Below are 19,872 nucleotides of genomic sequence, written 5' to 3'. Positions count from 1 at the left end.
TGTACAGGGGAATAGCAACCTTTGCCTCCCCATTCTTCGCCGAACCCCCAGTGTGGGTATGTGCCATCTTTTCAAAGGCTAACAACAACAACAAGAATAACATATGCGCTCGGACACCTATGTTCAAAATGGGTGCCGATTTTGCACGTTGATATTTTGCACTACTGACGTGTGCCTTTGGAAACATCTCTTTGGAACAATCTCGGCCTTAGCAACGGTTGCCGACGAAATTTCGCCTAATGGGGGCCACTGAGGCTTTCGCCTTAAAAATTAATAAAATGCGTCTTCTTACGCTATCCGTCATGCTATTGGCGAGAAGGCTTTTGTTGACAAGAAGTATTGCTTCCAGCTGCAAGGTTGAAATCCACTAGTGGGTACTTCGTGCGCGCTCAGTCATGCAGCCGCCCTGCAGCGCGGAATTTTTTATTAACACACATTCTTATTCTGTAGCACATTTCAAAAGAGGTAGTCATGAAAACCTAACTTCGGGCCAACCGCCCAAGTAGTGTGCAGTTGTCTAGTGCATTTGTTGACATGAAACCTATAAGCGCGATGCGCAGATGCAACATTTGCAGAAGATAGCTACTTTCTAAGAACTGTGTGGGATAGCGGTACTGAACCTATGGGGAATTTTACTAAGAATCTTCATCATATGCAGGCCACTTCTGACCTAGCTTACTATTTTCCTGCTGGATGTAGCCTTATCAGTTTGGTGAACGTAATTCGAAAAGTCTTGTCGTCTGCGTTACATTACCTGTTTAATATCGACAATGGTCAGAGTAATGGATTAACACAAAAAACTCATTTTGTTCAGAAACATTTAATAAGGCTCTCTAGGCCAACAAACGCAGCCAGTGAACACATACGGAGTATGCTGCTTAGCTAGCTGTATGTCACCGAACACTGAAGGCCCACACTGAAACCAAAACAAATCCCCCCGGTTAGTAAGTGCTAGCGTGAATGTTAATTCTGGGCTTTGCCAGCTCTACTCCACCTCTTTTGCATGCGGCTTGATACCTCCTGCTGCTGACCCGAAAGACGCAGGTTCGATCCCAGGCGCGGCGGTCGCATTTCGATGGAGTCACAAAGCTAGAGGCGCGTGTACTGTGCGATGTCAGTGCACGTTAAAGAGTCCCAGGTGGTTGAAATTATCCGGGGCCCTCCACTACGGCGTCCCTCATAGCCTGACTTTTAAACGCTAAACTACGTAAACCAAACCTCCTGCCCCAACTGACCTTCACCATATGCCAGCCAGCAGCACTGTCTCTTTCAGTGCCCAGTAGCCCTCCGAACTCCATTTTTTCTCCTCCCCCCCCCCCCTCTCCTACCTGGAGTTGCTGGCAGCTGTCGGACCGACTGGACGGCCCTGTTGCTCCATGTCCCGGATATTTTGAGCACATATGTCGCTCTTAATTGAATTCACTTGCTCTCTCTCTCTCTTCGCTGCCATCTACGGCTATTCCAGTCCTACAAGATAGTGCTCGTTATAGTGGCCTGCACATATTATATAATTGAGGAAAAAATTTGCTACCATCTGCAAACACAGGATACCCTGCGGCTACCGCGGCTTAAAAATCAAGCCTAAATGCATCCATCAGAAAGAAGATAAATGAGCAGTGCAGCTAAATATGCCATGTGCAAATATGCTGCAACACTTAATCATAGTATAGGGAAAACTATTCATGTACAGAAAAAATCTCCCAGAAAAAAAGGCGTGAATTGTGAGCGTTGCAGTAATAACATCACCATAAGCCGCACTACGCTCACAGCAGGGCAGAGGCATCTCACATGTCTCTCCAATTAACCCGGTCCTGGGCCAGCTGCAGCCAGCTTGTCCCAGCAAACTACCTAATCTCATCCGCCCACCTAATTTTCTGTCCCCCTCTGCTGTGCTTGCCTTCGCTTGAAATGCAGGCCGTTGCCCCTAACGACAATCATTTATCTTGCATTCGCATTACATGCCCTGCCCAAGCTCATTTCTTCAGTGTGAGCAGCGTGTACATAAATGCATCATTCTATAAAAAGCTGGACACCACAGCTTTTCCATACCTCCCGCCGTATTCAAAACAAGTATTACTGGCGCTGACAATCTGCCGATGTCGCACATTATGTGAAAACATGCCGAAGCTGTCAGCGATGAAAAACGCCTCACACCCGACCAACAGAATTCTTTAACCCTACTGAACCGTCATCAAGGCCTTTCCAGCCGATCAGCATGGACCTGCTTGGCCCTTTCCTGAGGTCAAAAGAAACAAGTGGATCATCATGGGGACCGCCTACCTGACTCGCTACGTCGAGGAAAAAGGCCTGCCAAACGGAACAGCAGCAGAAGACGCCAAGTTTTTCGTGGAGTGCATTCTTCTGCGACACAGTGTCCCCGATGTACTCATCACGTAAAGAGTAACAGCATTCACGGCGGGGCTGACGCAAGCCATCCTGCGTGGAGCGCTTGAACATGACCATAACAGACATGGTTGTCATGTATGTCGTCGCCAAACACAGGGCTTGGCACGTCGGCCTTGCGTCGTCTTCGCCTACAACACTGCAGTGCAGGAGACCAACCAGATGACGCCTATTAGGCTCGTCCATGGCAGAGAGGCCACGACCACGCTTGACGCCATGCTGCCCAAAGTTACTGAAGAAGACAACCTCGACGTCGCCGCCTACCTACAGCGCCCAAAAGAAACACGACGCCTGGCCTGGCTGCGAATTAAAGACCAACAGCGCAAGAACGCCCGACGCTACACCCTACGCCGACGTCATGCGAAATCCGAATACAAGCCGGGTGACCCTGCGTGGGTGAGGACGCCCATTCGCCGCCGCGGACTGAGTGTTTTAATAAACGGACGTCGTTTGGTGCGTCATCGGATGATAACTCTCGTTGCCTATCACACACCAATCATCAATCATTAGAACCACATATTACTATGCTGCAATTTTTTTTACGCAGCCCCCGATTATTTGCGGCACGCGGTTCCAACTATTACTACGCCGACGGCTTTTCTATCAAACGAGCTGTAACGCTGTCTCGTAATAAAATGGAGAGTTTCAAAATGACGTTTCCGGATTAAAGATATTCTTCAGTAGCCTTGTTCTATTCGCTCGACAGTCAACCATTGAAGTCTGTACGGTAGGCGCGGAGATAATGCACTGTTATTAAGGCATTGATACATATGTCGTATAAAACGACACTGAAACCATGTGCGATGACAAGTTGAAGCTGTAATTAGGTGAATAAACTTCACAACAGTTCAACAGGTCTATTTAGTAGTTATTTGCTAGAAAAAGAGAGGCAGAACACTGCATATCACTAGAAAAGGTGCACATTATCACATCTTCAACCTAGCGAAACAAGGCGCTTTGCATGTGTCCTGCAGATTCTACTCATTGATCTATAATATAAACGACCATTCACTCGTCGCATACTGCATTTCCCTGATCACAAAAGTGAAATCTAAAATAGGCGCTACAGATAGCCGCGCCGAGAATAGTCACAAGACACCGTATCCAACCCTACTCGCAATAAAAACTAGTCTCCTCGCGCAATATCCCTTCGTAGATGCGTCGCAGCTTCGTCCCGTCTTCACACCCCGCACGACGGAGAGCTCCGTTAGCCACACGTCTAGTCTGCGAGGAGCAAAAGCGCGCTCTTTACAAGAGTCGACACAGGACCACCCTACTGTGCTACACACTTAGACGGCACCGTCATCGGGGCGCCCGCCCGACACCCGAAGATACTGGTGAAGTTTCTTCTCGCGAATTTGCCTCCGGACTTAAGAGGCTCGTTGCACAGCTCGCGAGCTCCCGGTTCGCCGCACACCGTCAAGCACCAGGACACGAAGAAGAGGCGGTCGTCGGAGCGGTGCTTGCGCGCGACGTCCTCTGCGGACGCCTCGCGGTCGCGGTCCTCCTCCCAGACGGCGCTGTATGCGTTCCAGAGCGCCTCCAGCGACGCGTTCCTCAGTGCGAGGCTCCTGACGACGGAGCCGAAGGACGCCATCGACGTTCGTACCGCGGCCGCCATTTCGGTGCCGTTGTAGCACGCGGTAAGCGTTTTCACCTGCGCCTCGTACTGCCGGCCTTCTCCGGCCTCAAAATAGTTGGCGGCTACCAGGGCTGCCAGGACAGAGCCCAGCGCACCGTACTTGACTGGCAGCGGGAGGTCGAGAGCGAAGAATGGCACATTCCACGCGATGGGCTGCGAAGGCACAGGCACGATTATTTCAGGAGCGCAAGCAGCATGTAAGGACTGAGGCAGTATCTGAGAATATCATGTAGCACGAATATGCCCTACCCACTACACCGGGCAATTAATGTCCTACGCACCGCACATCAAGAGCAATAAAGTAGTAGTAGTAGTGGTTTATTTAAAATAATAATAAAAGGAATTAAAAATTACCGAAGACACTTTGGAAATTCTAAAGTGTGCTTGGCGAAAGCCTTGTGGTCAACCCACTGCCGCTTCCCCGAACCACTTGGCGCGGAACCACTGGGCCGCTTTGGAGCCATGCGTCTCACTCACCCGACTGCAACGAGACGTCTGGCGAAGGAGCGGCGGTGCAGCTGCCACCGCCGACGCGCGCGCGCTCGTTCTACCGTTACTGTGTGACGTCACAGTTGCTCTACACTACTGCGCCCCCTACCGGCGCGCCGGTTGCTAAGGAGGGGAGGAGGTTGCGCCGCTGCACGGAGGAGAGGCCACATTTGGCACATGTTCTTTCCTTCCTCCATGAGTTGGCACGATTCCAGCGCACGGACGGACACCGCGAGCATGAGCCATTAAAGGCTTTCGCCTTGAAAGATTTGTGCTAGCCCCAGCATCTGCCATCGCTACGGGAAGCACCTGAGCTGGGGCAGCAGAAATAAAGGATAGCAGACAGACTGAAGAAATGAAAGAGGTAAGGGAAAAGGCAGGAAGGATAGGGGGGGGAGAAGTACAATATACAAGTAATCTATCTGTACTATAACAAATCTACAGGTCGGGAACAAAAAACAAGCACTGACCATTATGTAAAACATATTGCGATATCCATTACACTGTGACACCAAAACGATCAAATAAACATGAAATTCAGTACTGGCTGCTTCCTATGTCCTAGCAGTGGTGGCAAATGGGCTCGAGTCCATCGATGGAAAAAATGAACAGAAATGTTACTGCAGAACTGATAGCTCGAAGACCACGTTAATACTCACCCCAGGCAAATTCGCTAGCTTAAGCGCCCCAGTGTCACTCCTAATCGTATTGCACGCGAAAGTAGCGACTCACAGCATCGACAGGAAAGCCATGCCACAAAGTAACCAAACCTACTTGAACCAAATATGGCGGAGCACCCTTCCTAGATTCGGCGTCGATGCCATCCAAGGGCAAGGAGTCCCACTCTGAGGTGGCGACCAGGTCTTTGAACAGACCGCAGCACTCGACGGCAAGAGGGACAAGAGCACTCGTAGTGTCCTGGCGGCTGCAGCAGCCGGACTGCCAGAAGCTTCTGGGGAGCCGCTTGTCAGACGCCCACTTCCAGACAAGCACAAATGGACGATGCGGTGTGTAGAAGGTGGCCCACTTGGTGGTAGAGGTGGCCGCCTGGCGCAGCAGGCTGATGGCGAGTCGGTTGCGGGCCAGCATCTTGGCACTGATGACGCTCCTCTCGCGCCCTTCTGCGCCCATGAACTCGTCCAGGAAGGAGTCTGTCACCTGGGACACGCAGCAACCAACGCGACACAAGGAGCTTGATGGGAGACGCAGTGGAGCCTATACCTGTAGAGGAGGAGCCTTTATCCTCCACAGGGAAATTTACTTAGGTCCCAACACCCCCGATTTTGTGGTCCTAGCGCCCTTGTGTACTACAGCGCCCTCAGTGCTAATGTACGCTATGAGAACGCCGTGTCTGGGCGCGCGGCTTCGGCTAATTTTGACCGGTACTATCGTCTGCACCGGTCAAAATTCTGCTTTGTGGGAATCGCAGAGAAGACGAGCCGATTGACTACAGCAGCTGATTGTGGGGCAATGTGGCTCACGAAGTATTAGCGAGAGATGTACTACTGTTCGGATGCTGTCATTCAAGTAGCAAATGTTGTGTTCTTTCTCGAATACAGAGATATGGTTTGGTATGACGACAAACAAGACACACTCACAACTTGGAACTAATTCGTTTTCGTGATGCAACAGCAAACCAGAAATGTGCTTTAAAGATCTCTACAGAAAGTCCAAGTACCAGGTGAGACATGCACAACCCACCACCTAAATTCGAGGATTGCCCCGAGGATTGCCAGACTGGAAATGTTGTATATCTGTTTAACCGAATGACTGTAGATATCTGCAGTTTTCTTGAGCAAAGGAAAATGCAATTCCACCCTGAACGTCATCAAGCACTGCCGTAAGTTGAGCTCTGCAGGTATCACTTTATTGCACGTGCTGAATAGCGTCGACCTCTCATCTGACCGCACGGTGTATCTACCAGTCGACGCGGAGCCGCAGCGTGGTCAGTCCAGGCACCGTCCAATTTTCTTCCATAGTGCTAAGCGTAATCTTATGAACAGATACGAATTATCAGAATACATGGCCGGACTCTTTTCATCTCATTTCATTTGTCTGCATTTATTTTACCCACAGAGCCAAAGGATCTACAGAGGGGAAGTGGTGAAAAAGGAAGATACAGATGCAAAATATAGACAACTAAATATACTGTATAAACCATACAATGTTAGAAAGAACCTGATCACAAATTGCCAGCTAAAGCAGTGCTAAAAAGTTGGTCATCGCTGAAAATTGGAGGGGGCACTTAAGCTCCACCTTCAGTGCCTCCTTAAGTTATTATTCCCAGTGAAGTTTCACAAGGTTCTTTGACTCCCTTGCACCAGGGGTGCCCCGTCGGAGACGGTTTGATGTCTTGAAGGCCGAAGGTGTAGCAGATAGTACTCGGCAACAACAGATGGCTCGCAGGTGATATAAACTGTTGCTTTATGTACAAGAATTTACATATCTACAAGTTGAGCAGTGAGCACAACATGGAACTGGCTAACATTAGTGGAGGCCCCTCCGGGAAAGCGTTTCTGGGTCACGGTCAGATGTAATGCATCTTCAGCTGTGCCGAATAGGGACCTCCCCTAATGCTAGCCAGCTCCATGTTGTTGTGCTCACTGCTCAACTTGTAAATATGTAAATTTATGTACATAAATCATTAGTTCATATCCCCTGCAAGTCTTGCCGAATATTGTCTGCTAGACCTTCAGCCTTCAAGAAATCAAACCATCTCCGATGGGGGCACCCCTGGTGCAAGAGAGTCCAAGAACCTCGTGATACTCTGCTTTCCCTCTTTAGGGGAATTACACGACAGCGTTAATGGATTAATGCCCATATATGCGGAAATGGTCAATTTCAACTTTAGGTCTATGGATCTCTGGTGGTCCTCGCACCCCTCCTGACGCAGTGGTGCAGAGGTTAAGCGATGCCCCAATGCCCTACGACGGCAAGTGCTGTTATCAGTGGGGCTTGTGCGACCCATGTTGCTCTTCCCGAGCAACCTCTCGCTATCTATCATTAATTTAACCGACACTTGCCGCGGTGGTCAGTTCGCTCGCAATCCGGTGGGCAGGTTGCAATGACCTAGGTTACTTCTCCGGGGATTTTTCCCTCAGAACGCCAACGACCCCGTATGTTATTCAGAACATACGTCTATAGCGTTAATATCCGTAACTTCTCGTTTGTCGTGCTCACCCCGTTGACGATGGAACGCGTGTACCAGTAGACGTCCTCCACGCCCTCCATGGGCAGCGAGACGAAGTTGTGCGCCGTGCCGGAGAACCACGTGGTCAGGTGCAGGCAGGCGGTCTCTTGTTCCTCCACGGCCGCCGTGTGGTTCCCGTACATGAGCTCGATGCCCGGCGAGTAGGAGAACATGACGCACGTCTGCAGCGCGTACCAGCTCACCACCTGGTTGGCGACCGCCTCGGGTTTCTCGATGCTGTGGTTCTTCACCTTCCCCTGTCACAAAGTAAAGAAGGTCCACTGGAAGGGGACGCCGCCTGTGACAGCCCTTGCAGTATGCCGCGGCGGCGTTGCGCAGTCGCTGCACGGTCAGCGCTATCCACTATTCCACGGGGTACAAGAAGCCCCAATACGAAAGGGGACACACTGTCAGTACTATGCGTGAAAAGTACGCTTTTTCCTTCTTCGCGCGAGACAGCTTTGATCCATACGAACTCTATCCATTATTCATAATCAACCTGAGTGCACAAGTAAGAAGTGGAGTCGTTCTTAGGTGCAAACTCAACGTTCACTTTCATATACGACCTACCCCTATGGACCACTGGTTGATGTGCGCTCGGTGCAGTGCCACAGAACTAGTACCAGGTGCGAGTGCCGCCATCTGCCTGTACTTGCTGTTGCTGACGTAAGTCCTAGGGTGGAAGGAAACAAGCACCTGTGGAATTCCATTCTGCACGCCTGAACCACACAACGGGCGCGGCTCGATTAAGAATGTCCTAACTCTCGTCGTGCCATTCACGTGTTCCTGTGAATTGAAACATTTATGGAAGCCCGCCGCGGTGGCTCAGTGCTGGGCGCTCGGCTATTGAGCCGGAGTAGCCGGGTTCGAACACGGCCGCGGAGGTCGCGTTTCGATGGCGGCGAAATGCAAAAGGCGCCCGTGTACTGTGCGATGTGAGTGCACGTTAAAGGTCCCCAGGTGGTCGAAATTATTGCGGAGACCTCCATAACGACGCCCTTTCTCTGTTTCACTCCCACCTTCCTCCCTACCCTCGCGGCGTGGCTGAGGTGTCCACCGAGCGGTGAGACAGTTACTGCGTCATTTACATCCCTAAAAACCAATTTTCAATTATGGGGAAAGGATCTGGTGCGAGACTAGCCCGCAATATTATAACGATTTGTTCTAGCTTGAGCCAATGACAAAGAAAGGGAAATGCAAAAATGAAATGGGTTTGTAATAGAATCGCTATGAGCTGGCGACGATCATTTTTTCTCGAATAGTTAAGTTTCAGCAGGCCCAGAAAATTTTGGCCCAGGTTCCTCGGCCGAGTGCTACGATTCTGCGCCGATGAGATGTCCATCACAACAATGAGAAAGAAACAAGGGAGTTTTCTTTTTGTGGCGTCATTTTTAAAGTAAAAACCGCCAAAAAATCTACTGAAAACAATTTTTTTCTCACAATAAAGGCGTCAACGGCGGATGCCTCAACAAGCCTTAATTTAATGGCAAGGAAAAGTATACATTCACACTTGGATTTCACGAATGCACTCCAACCAGAACAATTACATTTAATTCCCCGCGCTACTGAAGAGGAAATGCTAAAAAAAGTTTTCCTCGAATAATAGGTCCGTTTTAATATTTCTGTTGCCATCTTTTGCAAGACTAAGCTCTTCGGACTTCTTGACGCGAAAAACACGCGTCTCTTCTCGCTACTACTTGTTAAAAAAGCACACTGAATGACGCCGTTTGAGGGCTCTTCGCATATCAGTGAAAAAGATGAGGGATGAGCGATTATTATAATGAGAGTAGGACAATGTACAGCCACAATATCTTACTTCACTCACTCCAGCAGACAGCAAAAAATCTGAAAATTGCATCAGCACACCTTCCGAGCCTGCGATCAAGGAGAGCAAAGAGCAACTCCCGAAGAGAAACTATGCAGGGCGGAGTTGCATATACAGCAAATATTTCTTCTCTGTGTGACACTATAGTTACGACTTTTTATGCAGTATAAAGAATCCCCTAAGTTTTCAGCTGCTTGTACAACCAGATAAACTCTTCCACATCAAAGAATTAAGATGTAAGAACGAGCGATTGCGTTGCTCATGTCATTCAATTATCTCTCACATTGACCGTACAATCATAACTCGAATCAAGGGCATGACAGAAAGCCCCAATAGTGTGTCCGCAGTCCCTTCAGTGCCGCTCGTTTAAGGAGCCCCGACGTACCTTGAGGTCGAAGAAGGTCGTGAACAGTTTCGGGCACCTAATCTCCATGGCCACCGGCACGTCCCGCTGGAAGTGGAAGGGGCGGGACATCGAGCTCTGCCATTGTGCGGATGTCAGCCAGGGGGTCAACTTGGTCAGGTCAGAGGTCGTGGTGCACAGCGACAGGGAGGTAGTGTCCTGAGCAGCCTCGGCCAACTGTGGCATGATCTGCGTACCACGCAGCGAAGAGGCTCGCAAAATTGTCTTCAGCAGGGGGCCGAGCACACTAGAAGGCTACAGCATCAACGCTAAGAGTGCTACTAGATCTGCACACGGATAATGTAACGATTCTAGCCGCATAACTAAATCATCATCATCACAAATCATCATCATCATCAGCCTTACTACGCCCACTGCAGGACAAAGGCCTCTCCCATGTCTCTCCAATGAACACTGTCCTTTGCCAGTTGCGGCCGCCGTGTCCCTGCAAACTTCTTAATCTCATCCACCCACTTATTTTATGACTTTCTACCACCCACTCCTACGTTTGCCTTCTTTTAGAATTCACTCCGTTACCCTTAAGGACCAGCAGTTATCTTGCCTTCGCATTACGTGCCCTGCCCAAGCCCATTTCTTCCTCTTGATTACTAAAGCACGCAGTCAAATTTCATTCGCCTCTCTGCAATGGTTTAGCTAAAATCGCGCGCCCGCTATGGCTTCAATCGGCCACATGGTGAGGTCGATGACAACAGCACATTACGAGGGCAACATCTTTCCCTTTAGTTGTGACCGTGGGCTTTCGTTGCTAAGTCGCGTGACGACCGTCATTAGCGGGCCGAAAATTTAAGTATAGCGCAAAGCAGTGGATCTTAACCAGATGTCATTCCTGGCGCAGTGGTGCAGCGGTTAAGCGATACAGGCACAGCCCCAGAAGGTGGCTGTTGAAAACACAACCCCCGGTCGGGCCAATGTCCCGCTCGCGAGACCCAGGTTGCTCTTCCCGAGCGACCTCTCGCGACCAATTAGTGATTTAACTGCCACCTGCCACACTGGGCGCTTTGCTCGCAGTTTGCCGCCTGCCACGGCGAGTACGTTGTGATGACGTCACAAAGTCATATGACCTACGTGGTAGGTGAGCTGCCTTTTTTTTCTCGTCAAGCAGACGACGCCGGGGCAGCCGCTGAACGGGAACCTTAGCGCTGTCGCGTTAAAACCAGTCGCTACAGAAAACGGCAGCGCTTATCTTACCCGCCGCAGTGGCTCAGTGACTGAGGCGCCCGTCTACTGAGCCGGAGCACCCGGGTTCGAACCCGACCGCCCGCGGCGGCACCGCTTCGATGAAGGCGGAAAGCAAAAGGCGCCCGTGTGCTGTGCGGTGTCAGTGCACTCTAAAAGGTCATCAGGTGGTCGAAATTATTCCGGAGACCTCCACTACGGCACCTCTTTCTTCCTTCCTTCTTTCACGCCCTCCTTTATCCCTTCCCTTACGGCGCGGTTCGGGTGTCCATCGAGATATTTGAGACAGTTACTGCGTCATTTCAATTCCTGAAATTGAAAAACCAATTTTTTACGGTCCCTCCCCCCCCCCCCCACGACCGGACGCCACAAAGTGTCGCTTCTACGGGGCTAACCGACACCAGTCAGAGACGGCAACCGGACGCCTAGGCAGGTGATGTCACGAGAGCTTTTATTGTAACGTTTAGGTGTGCGGGCGCAAAATTCCACATACGGGAGCGCAAAGCAGTGCCCAAGTTTGTGAAGCTGGTTAGCTGAATTTTTTTATTTTCTCTATCAGAACTGAGCTTTCTCCACCATATGGAACTTACATAAAAATCAGTACTGAACTGGGAACTTGGATGAAACACATTGGACTCGTACCGTTCCCGATTCGAGTTGATCAATTCGGGCTCGCTCAGTCAGCGTAGTTGGCCGACTGATTTCCCCTGACAGGTATATAGCGCCGGGATCGTTCCCCGCGCCAGGACGAATTTTTCGCCACGTACGAAGTTTCACTGGATGCTGGTTGGTTTGGTTGGTTTATGGGGTTTAACGTCCCAAAGCAACTAAGGCTATGAGAGACGCCGTAGTGGAGGGCTCCGGAAATTTCGACCACCTGGGGTTCTTTAACGTGCACTGACATCGCACAGTACACGGGCCTCTAGAATTTCTCCTCCGAAGAAATTCAACCGCCGCGGCCGGGATCGAACCCACGTCTTTCGGGCCAGCAGCCGAGCACCATAGCCACTGAGCCACCGCGGCGTTTCACTGGATGCTGCATAGCTGTCCTTTGTAGCCATAATGCTGCTCTTGGCAGCGTACCAATGAGCAATTGGCATCCCTGGACTGGACAGCCCACGTTGACACGATAACTGCCAAAGCTTCTCGTCTTTTGTATTTTTTCCAACGGAATTTCAAAAGCACTCCCCAGGTACTAAAAGAAACAGTATATTTAACAAATGTTAGGCCAGTATTAGAATATGCATGCATAGCATGGGACCCTTTCACGGGTACACTCACTGACAGGTTTAGAAAGGGTACAGAAACGCGCTGGAAGGTTTGTGAATAGGAATTACGATTTTCATATAAAGAGCTCAGAACTTCGCGATCGTATTGGGTGGAAGACTTTGGCAACCCGAAGAAAAATCTGCAGGCTAAAGTTCTTGCACAGGGTTTACAATGATTGTACCGGTAGTAATCAAAACACTTATCTAATGCAGCCATATTACATTTCGGAGAGACTAAACAGCACGAAAAAGATTAAGAGTTATCAATGCCGAATCAATGTATTTAAGTATTCGTTTTTCCCTAACACAGTTCTGGACTGGAATAAGTTTCCGAATGATGTGGTTTGGGCACCTGATTTCCAAAGTACTGTTGAAATGATGATGTGATGTATTTCTTCCAGGTCTCGTGCGTTTACCAGCGCTGTGCCGATGTACGAGGTCTGTTAGAAAAGTATCCGACCTTTGGCCGAAGAAAAAAAACTGGCATAACTGGAGCGTTAGAAACCTAATAACCTTCAAAGTAGTTTCCTTAGGGCTCCATATACATCTCCCAGCGGTGCTGCCATTGTTGGAAGTATTCCGAAAAGGCCCTTTTCGGAATGGAATTTAGCTCTGCTGTCGTTGCAGCCATAATGTCCTTTCTTTTCTGAAATCGCGCTCCTTTCAATGGCCTCTTGATTTTATGAAACAGCCAGAAGTCGTAGGGGGACATATCAGGAGAGTAAGGAGCCTGTTGAACTACAGGAGTCTGGTTTTTCGCCAGAAAAGTCTGAATAAAATGCGAGGAATGTGCAGGAGCAATGCCGCGAGGGATGCGCCAATTTCTTGTTGACCTCAATTCCGGTCTCTTGCGCCGCACAGCACCACGTAGGCGATGGAAGGCATCCCTGCAGTACTCTTTAGTCATTTTTTGACCCTGTGGGGTGCGTACTCGTGGTGTGCCACACAGAGGGAGTCAAAAAAGCAGTCAGCATCACTTTGACATTGCTGCGCACTTGGCGGGCCTTCTTTGGTCTTGGTGACGTGGAATGCGCCCTCTGTGACGACTGGGATTTAGTTTCCGGGTCGTACCCGTACACCCAAGACTCGTCACTAGTGATTACGGCATCGGTGAAGTCAGGGTAACTGTTTGTGGAATCCAGCATGTCCTGTGAGACTTCAACACGAAGCTGCTTTTTCTCCACCGTCAGCAGCTTCGGCATGAATTTCGCCGCAACTCTCTCCATGGCCAAATCTTCGGAGATAATAGAATGTGCAGAAAAATTGCTGATGTCCACCTCTTCCGCAATTTCTCGGATAGTCACACAACAGTCCCGCATCACCACAGCGTTCACTTCGGCAATTACCTGGTCATTTCGGCATGTTGATGGCCGGCCGGAGCGTGGCTCTCTTTCTCCACGGATGTGCGGCCGTCTTTAAACCAGTTGCACCACTGCTTAATCTGTGTGCTGCTCATAGCATCATCACCGAAAGCCGTCTGAACATTTCGAATAATTTCCACTTGGCTATCGCCAAGTTTCTGGCAAAATTTGAGGTAGTAGCGCTGCTCCTCTCGCTCCGCCATTTTCCTTGCAACAAAAAACCGACGAGAGCACTGCGCACTCCCTCACTCAAACGCTGCTTCCCAGCGACTGACGCTATCGGCAGGCGGGAAAAAATTCGTGCATGCGCACGAGGGTTCAAGGTCGGCTGCTGTAAGCGCGCTTGTTTCATATCCATCAGGTGTTCGCAAAAAAAAATAAAGTCGGATACTTTTCTAACAGACCTCGTATTATGTTATCACTCATACTACTTGTAAACTCATTTACTCTCCTTTAGTATGTTGTGCTACCTTGCTGACATATCTCCCAATATCTTCTTTGCGTGTGTTATTGTCACACGGCCGAGGGAGACGGCCGTGTGACTGCCCGGCCGCTTCGAAGGAGGAGCGGCGGGTCGGGGAGGTCCAGGTCGGGCCCGACGTTCGTCGACTGCGCCATTGTAAAGACTGACACTGAGACGGGCTGAGCTGAGCGTCCGCTCGATTGCCTAGCCCTTGTTTTAATTCCACTTACTCGTCTTCTTCCGCCCGCTTCTCTCATCTCTACTTCATCTTTGTCGTCTCGGCATCACAGTAGTTATACCCCCTCTACAATAATGCCTCATGGGCGCTGTAGGTACTTGCAATAAATAAATAAATAAATTACTCTCTCACTTCTAACCAGCCTTCTTCCCCTTCTTCATCGACGGTATACATCACTCCGGCACCGTCAGCGGTCAGTCAGGAGTGCGTTGTCCTAAAATTATTCGGTCGTGCGTTTCCCATGCGCTCCCGCCCCTCAGCGCCACCCGTGGCCATGGCAAGCTAAGAGTCATGCCACCCACCTTTTGCTCGACGTCGTAGGTGACGCTGGGCGGCTGCACGGGTTCCTGGGTGCGGTTCACGAGCGTCAGGAAGAGCAGCTCGAGGTAGGAGTTGAAGCGGCCCCGCTTCATCATCTCCTGCACCCGGCCATAGAGGGGGAGGAAGTGGTCGGCAACCCTAACGCGGACCACGTACTCCGCGCTGCCATTCGACTGGCCCCTGCGTCTGGGCACGAGACGGAGGAGAACCAATGGAAGTTGCATGGAATGCTATAAATCAATGCGACAGCATTAAAAAGTCTCGTCCGCGATGGTGACGATTGGTTTGGTTTGGTTTATGCGGTTTAACGTCCCAAAGCAACTCAGGCTATGAGAGACGCCGTAGTGAAAGGCTCCAGAAATTTCGACCACCTGGGGTTCTTTAACGTGCACTGACACCGAACAGTACACGGGCCTCTTGGATTTCTCCTCCAAAGAAATTCGACCGCCGCGGCCGGGATCGAACCCGCGTCTTTCGGGTCAGCAGCCGAGCACCGTAACCACTGAGCCACCGCGGCGGACGCGATGGTGATGAAAACATTTCTTGAAAATAGAAACGGGCTCGCGTTACGGGACGACTGGTCGGGTTCCATAGTCCGGGACACCTTTGGCAAAAGCCGCTGCCCGTGCTCTTTTGGCGACGAACACTTCCTCCTCGAGGACCGCGCTGGACGAGGCCGCCTCCCTGCCTTCCCACGTTAGGCTGAGTTATGATGTCAATACTGTTGTTTTCCTGACAAGTCCATACAATATGGTGTGTCTGCCTTTTGCCCACAAAATTTGCACTGTACTGAAAGAGAGTCTGGCTCTATGGCGTCAAGCTTACCTGGACTATTAAGCGAAATACTTTGTAGCCATTGGTGTTGACAATCTTCTGCTTTATTAAGATTAGAGGGTCTCGGGGTGTCTGCCTTTGAAGGCGCAAACGCTGCAGTATCTCTGAGTATAATGTTAGCGGAGAGGAGGAACCTAAGTCAGCAAGGAAGGACTTGGAAGGATCCCGGTGAAGAAAAGCTCGGGCCGAAGCGTGAGCACGCTAACTTCCCTCAACCCAGAAAGGCCGGCATCGGTGTTGTCCGTCCGTGTCACGAAAAAGCGCCATTCCCCGAGAGAGTGATAACGCAGAAATTAAGGCAGTTTCGCTTAAAACAAAAATAAAAAGGTGGTCAAGCGGGATAGAACCGCAGTCCTTTGGGTGGCGAACAAAATACAGACTGGACGAATCGCGAAGGTGGGCAGGTTTACAGACGACTGGTCTCACTGAAACGTGACAAACTTTAAGACACCACTGAGAAGCGTTGAACACGATGTCATCGCATTGTGCTCTTAAGGGTAGGAGGCAGGTTAAGCATCATCCATTTTTTTTCCGCGTTCCCCTAGCTGCCCATTTTCTTGTCCGTCCGTTTCCGGGCGCACACCTCATCGGGATGAGAACAGGGATCACCTGCATTATAAACGAGAGCACTAAAAAGAGCACGCGTTTTTTTCTAGGCCCGCAAAGCATACCTGGCCTCTTTTGTAGGAGGGGAGGATATTTATTCGCGTTATTCAGCTGCGCTGAGAAGACAAGAAAGAGTTAGTAGTGGTAGCAGTAGACGATGTAGAAGGTATAGTGGATTGAATAAGTTTGCGAATACCTCCACAAGTACATAATAGCCACCGGCAGAATCCCTTGCTAACTGTATCCAAAATTTCCGCATTTAAAAGACTTTTCAGCAGTTTCGATGTACTCAGTTCTCTGATCGTGTCTCCCGTTTTTTTTTCTTCGTTAATTATTTTTTGACTTATTACCCAAAGGACAACCATTAGCTTAGAACCAATTTACCCTCCTCTCTTGGCCCTCCTCACCGAAGCGTGGCCTAGCAGCCCCCGTCGTGGGTATGTGCCATGTCACTAAGGCAACAACAACAACACGAATTTCTAAAGGAGTTTCTAAAGGAGTGAAACGGAGCACTCGTTCCTGTATAAAGTAACAAATAACCGGGTAATGCGAAAGCATTGCAATTATATTCCGATTATATTCCAATTCCATTCTAAATATATTCGAATTCTACTTCAATTTTCTTCCAAATATATTATAATTCTATACTATTTTTTGCACTTGACGCCTAATGGAACACGCTCGCACCGTCAGAAACGGGCAAGGCGGATCGCTGGTTGACCACATTCTCGCATGCAAGTCAAAATCCTGTAAGCCTTTCTTTGACAAAAGTGTGGTAATAGGAAAAAGCAGAGAAAGGGTTACGCGCGAAATCATTGAAGCTGAAAAGATAAATAGGTCAGGATGCGCGTGTGTAAGCACACCTTCCGTTCTCCTCTCAGATAAAGAGCTCGTTTTTCTAAGGAATCGATACTGTTGGCACATGCGATTCCTGTTTTCTGGCGTATAAATGTGATGCTTCAGGAGAATAAACTTTGTTGGAAGTTAGAGATCATGGTGTTCGTCTCTCGTCTCTTGTGTCCTCGTCTTTTGCTGCGCTACAGTGTATTGGAACTATGTACTGATTCACGGCAGAGAGTCCGGACGCCATTCTGGGGGAAGTTCCCTCTTAACTGCTTCGTCTCCAAAACGCTCAGAGAGGCCCAGTGAGGGGGAGGAGGGCGTGAAGTGGGAAGGGTGTTAGGATGGGGAGCGTGAATCTTTTCCAGGCATTTTGGCTGCTAAAGATGATTAACACACCGACCGTGTGTGATCAAGTGACTGGACATATGGCATCGACCCAGGAGCGACACCGGACGCCGCCAAACGGGCCGACGAGCTCCTTGTGCTTCGCATAATATCTGTTTTCGTTACTAGCCGTTTCTCTCTTCCCCAGTGACCACCATGACGAAAAGAGGATTCTGCTAAACTATCAAGAAAATAATCCGTATAACATGCTCACAGGTGGCGCGATTTCTGGCCGGCGCGTGAACACAGCAGTGCTCCACTACCATTGGGCAGAACGAGACCTCGTCTTCTCGAAGTAAGTTTCTGACCGACCGGTTTGTTGTTGCAGACGGCGCCGTATTTTGTCCAAAAATCGCCCAAGCGAATTCGGTGCAAGCAATTACGGTCACGCCTATCTAAACTGCGTGGCTACGAAAGTCACGTGCGGAGTCCATACGAAGTAGGGGTCCGTACTGAAGCTCCGGATCACACCGCAGAGAGCGTTGCGTGCGTCAGGATTCAGCAGCATCGAGTCTGGTAGCATCACTACGAGAAAAGGGAATGGGTAGCAATACGGAGGTATCTTCATGCGCCGCTTTCGCTGTGCTGTCAGCGTCATTGCTGTCTGTGAGGCGGCAGTGAGCGGGTAACCAGTGCAGCACAACAGGGTGACGTAGCTCGCAGGCCTCGGTGTGTAGCCTGGCCAAGTCGACGACGAGCTGCTCTTAAAGGCTTCCTGATTACTTTATCGATTGTAGCGCAGCATAAGAGTCAGTGAATATAACGCACGTTGTTGGGGGTTGTTGCGGAATATAAGTAAAAGCTGCTCGCGGAGCAGTCAGCTTGGTAGTAGGAGTCGAAATGCGGTGACCTGAGTGTCGCCGAGATTGTGGTGCGCGCTGATGGTATCCAGACGCCAAGTGCTGATGAGACAGGCGTGACAGAGTCATCAGTGTGGACGTGCAGTGCGCAGTGTAGCATCCAAAATTGTGCTCAAGGCAAAAGTGTTTTAAGTGCTGCTCCGGGGGTGCTCTTAGTGTTAGGTGTTGTCCTGATTTGTCATGCAAAAACCTTCCAGGGTGGTCAGGATGACCTGACAGCGCTGTGGTACTGCGACCGGAGAAGATCGGAGACTTCGTTTATGCAGTTGGCTGCAAGTGGATGGCTAGATTAACTCAAAAGGAAATATCAATAGGGAGGCAATAGAGTCCGTTAGAAGTGTACAGAAAATCTAGAGACCATTTTTATAAGGATGAGGCCAAATACCCAATAGTTTCTAAGCATTTCACCCCAATGAAGCCTGACACCGAACCAGGGTACAGCTTATAGTCATCGGGAAACCAGTGGCTATACGGCGGCACCAGCGAATAACCTAGCATCTCCCGTGTACGAGGAGGATGCTGAAACCACTATAGGCGTCGGTGCTTACCCGCGAGCGGCGGCTAATCTAGGCCGGAAGCGGCACGACGTCTGGTGGCGGGGCACGCGTTCGAAGTCGAACAGTACGGCCCAGTGGAGTGTCTGGTCCATGTATATGAGCGCACCGAGCAGGTCCATCTTCTCCGGCACGTGTGGCCACGTCAGGTTGGCCTCTCGCAGCAGCTGAGAGATGGCCTCGATGTCGCGGTCTCCCCGCCGCACCACGTCCTCGCAGGCGTCGTACACGAGAGCCGCCTGGCCCGCAACGCCGGCGTAGACGCGGCCCGCGCGCCGCCGCGCCGCGCCCTCCACGAAGACGCGCCTCGCCCGCTCCTGCACGCAGCAACGGAGACGATAGGAGTTACGTTGGGTTTTGTTTGTGGCGCACAAACAACGGAGGCTACTTGCAAATACTAAGAAGAAACACCGATGGCATCCTCGCTTTGCGGAGGCTGAGTTCGATCGCCTAAGGGAGCGAGGGGCGCTCAAACTAGACAGCTGAAAGAAAAAAAACTGGTAATGGCGCAAGAAACGAGGACGCGGAAGGCACACAAAAGACAGGACTGACGCCTTCCTGTCAGTCCTGAAGGCGTCAGTCCTGAAGGCAGGACAGGACTGACGCCTTCGTGGAAGGCGTCAGTCCTGTCCTGCCTTCCGTGCCCTCGTTTCTTGCGCCATTACCAGTTTTTTCTTTCAACATGAACCAACTCGCCAAATTTGTTTTCCAGTTATGGTATTTCTGATGTGTGCATGTTTCCTCTGTATTTAGCATGTTTATTTTTCTCACCACTATGTGCCAAATAAGTTTTTGTTTCCGCATGCAAGTGCATCGTTCGTCGCTGCTAATGGGTGATGGGTGTCTGGAGCTCAGTCAAGCCGCAACGAATCGGCTTTTTCTCCAGTCACCTTTTTTCGCTGTACAACGTATGCGAAAATAAAGATTGATTGATTGAAAAAGAAAATTCGCCCAAACTAGAGTTTTACTAAACTAGACTGCGCGCCAGCCT

At 50.2% G+C, this 19,872-nt stretch overlaps 1 protein-coding gene across 1 annotated transcript; it reads right to left on the bottom strand.

Moving 5' to 3' along the window:
* Positions 1 to 3,367: 3,367 nt before the first annotated feature.
* LOC149360309 (uncharacterized) lies at positions 3,368 to 14,895 on the bottom strand. The gene is made up of 5 exons (XM_089569234.1): positions 14,782 to 14,895; positions 9,935 to 10,141; positions 7,715 to 7,981; positions 5,309 to 5,692; positions 3,368 to 4,198 (listed from the first exon to the last, which is right to left on the bottom strand). Exons 1-5 carry the CDS (start codon positions 14,893 to 14,895, stop codon positions 3,677 to 3,679), a joined length of 1,494 nt encoding a protein of 497 aa, XP_089425360.1. The 3' UTR covers positions 3,368 to 3,676.
* Between the last annotated feature and the right edge of the window lie 4,977 nt (positions 14,896 to 19,872).

Source organism: Amblyomma mixtum, chromosome 2 (assembly GCF_055824585.1).
Source record: "Amblyomma mixtum isolate Tamu chromosome 2, ASM5582458v1, whole genome shotgun sequence".
NCBI classification, from domain to species: domain Eukaryota; kingdom Metazoa; phylum Arthropoda; class Arachnida; order Ixodida; family Ixodidae; genus Amblyomma; species Amblyomma mixtum.
This window is presented reverse-complemented; position numbering and strand designations above follow the sequence as displayed.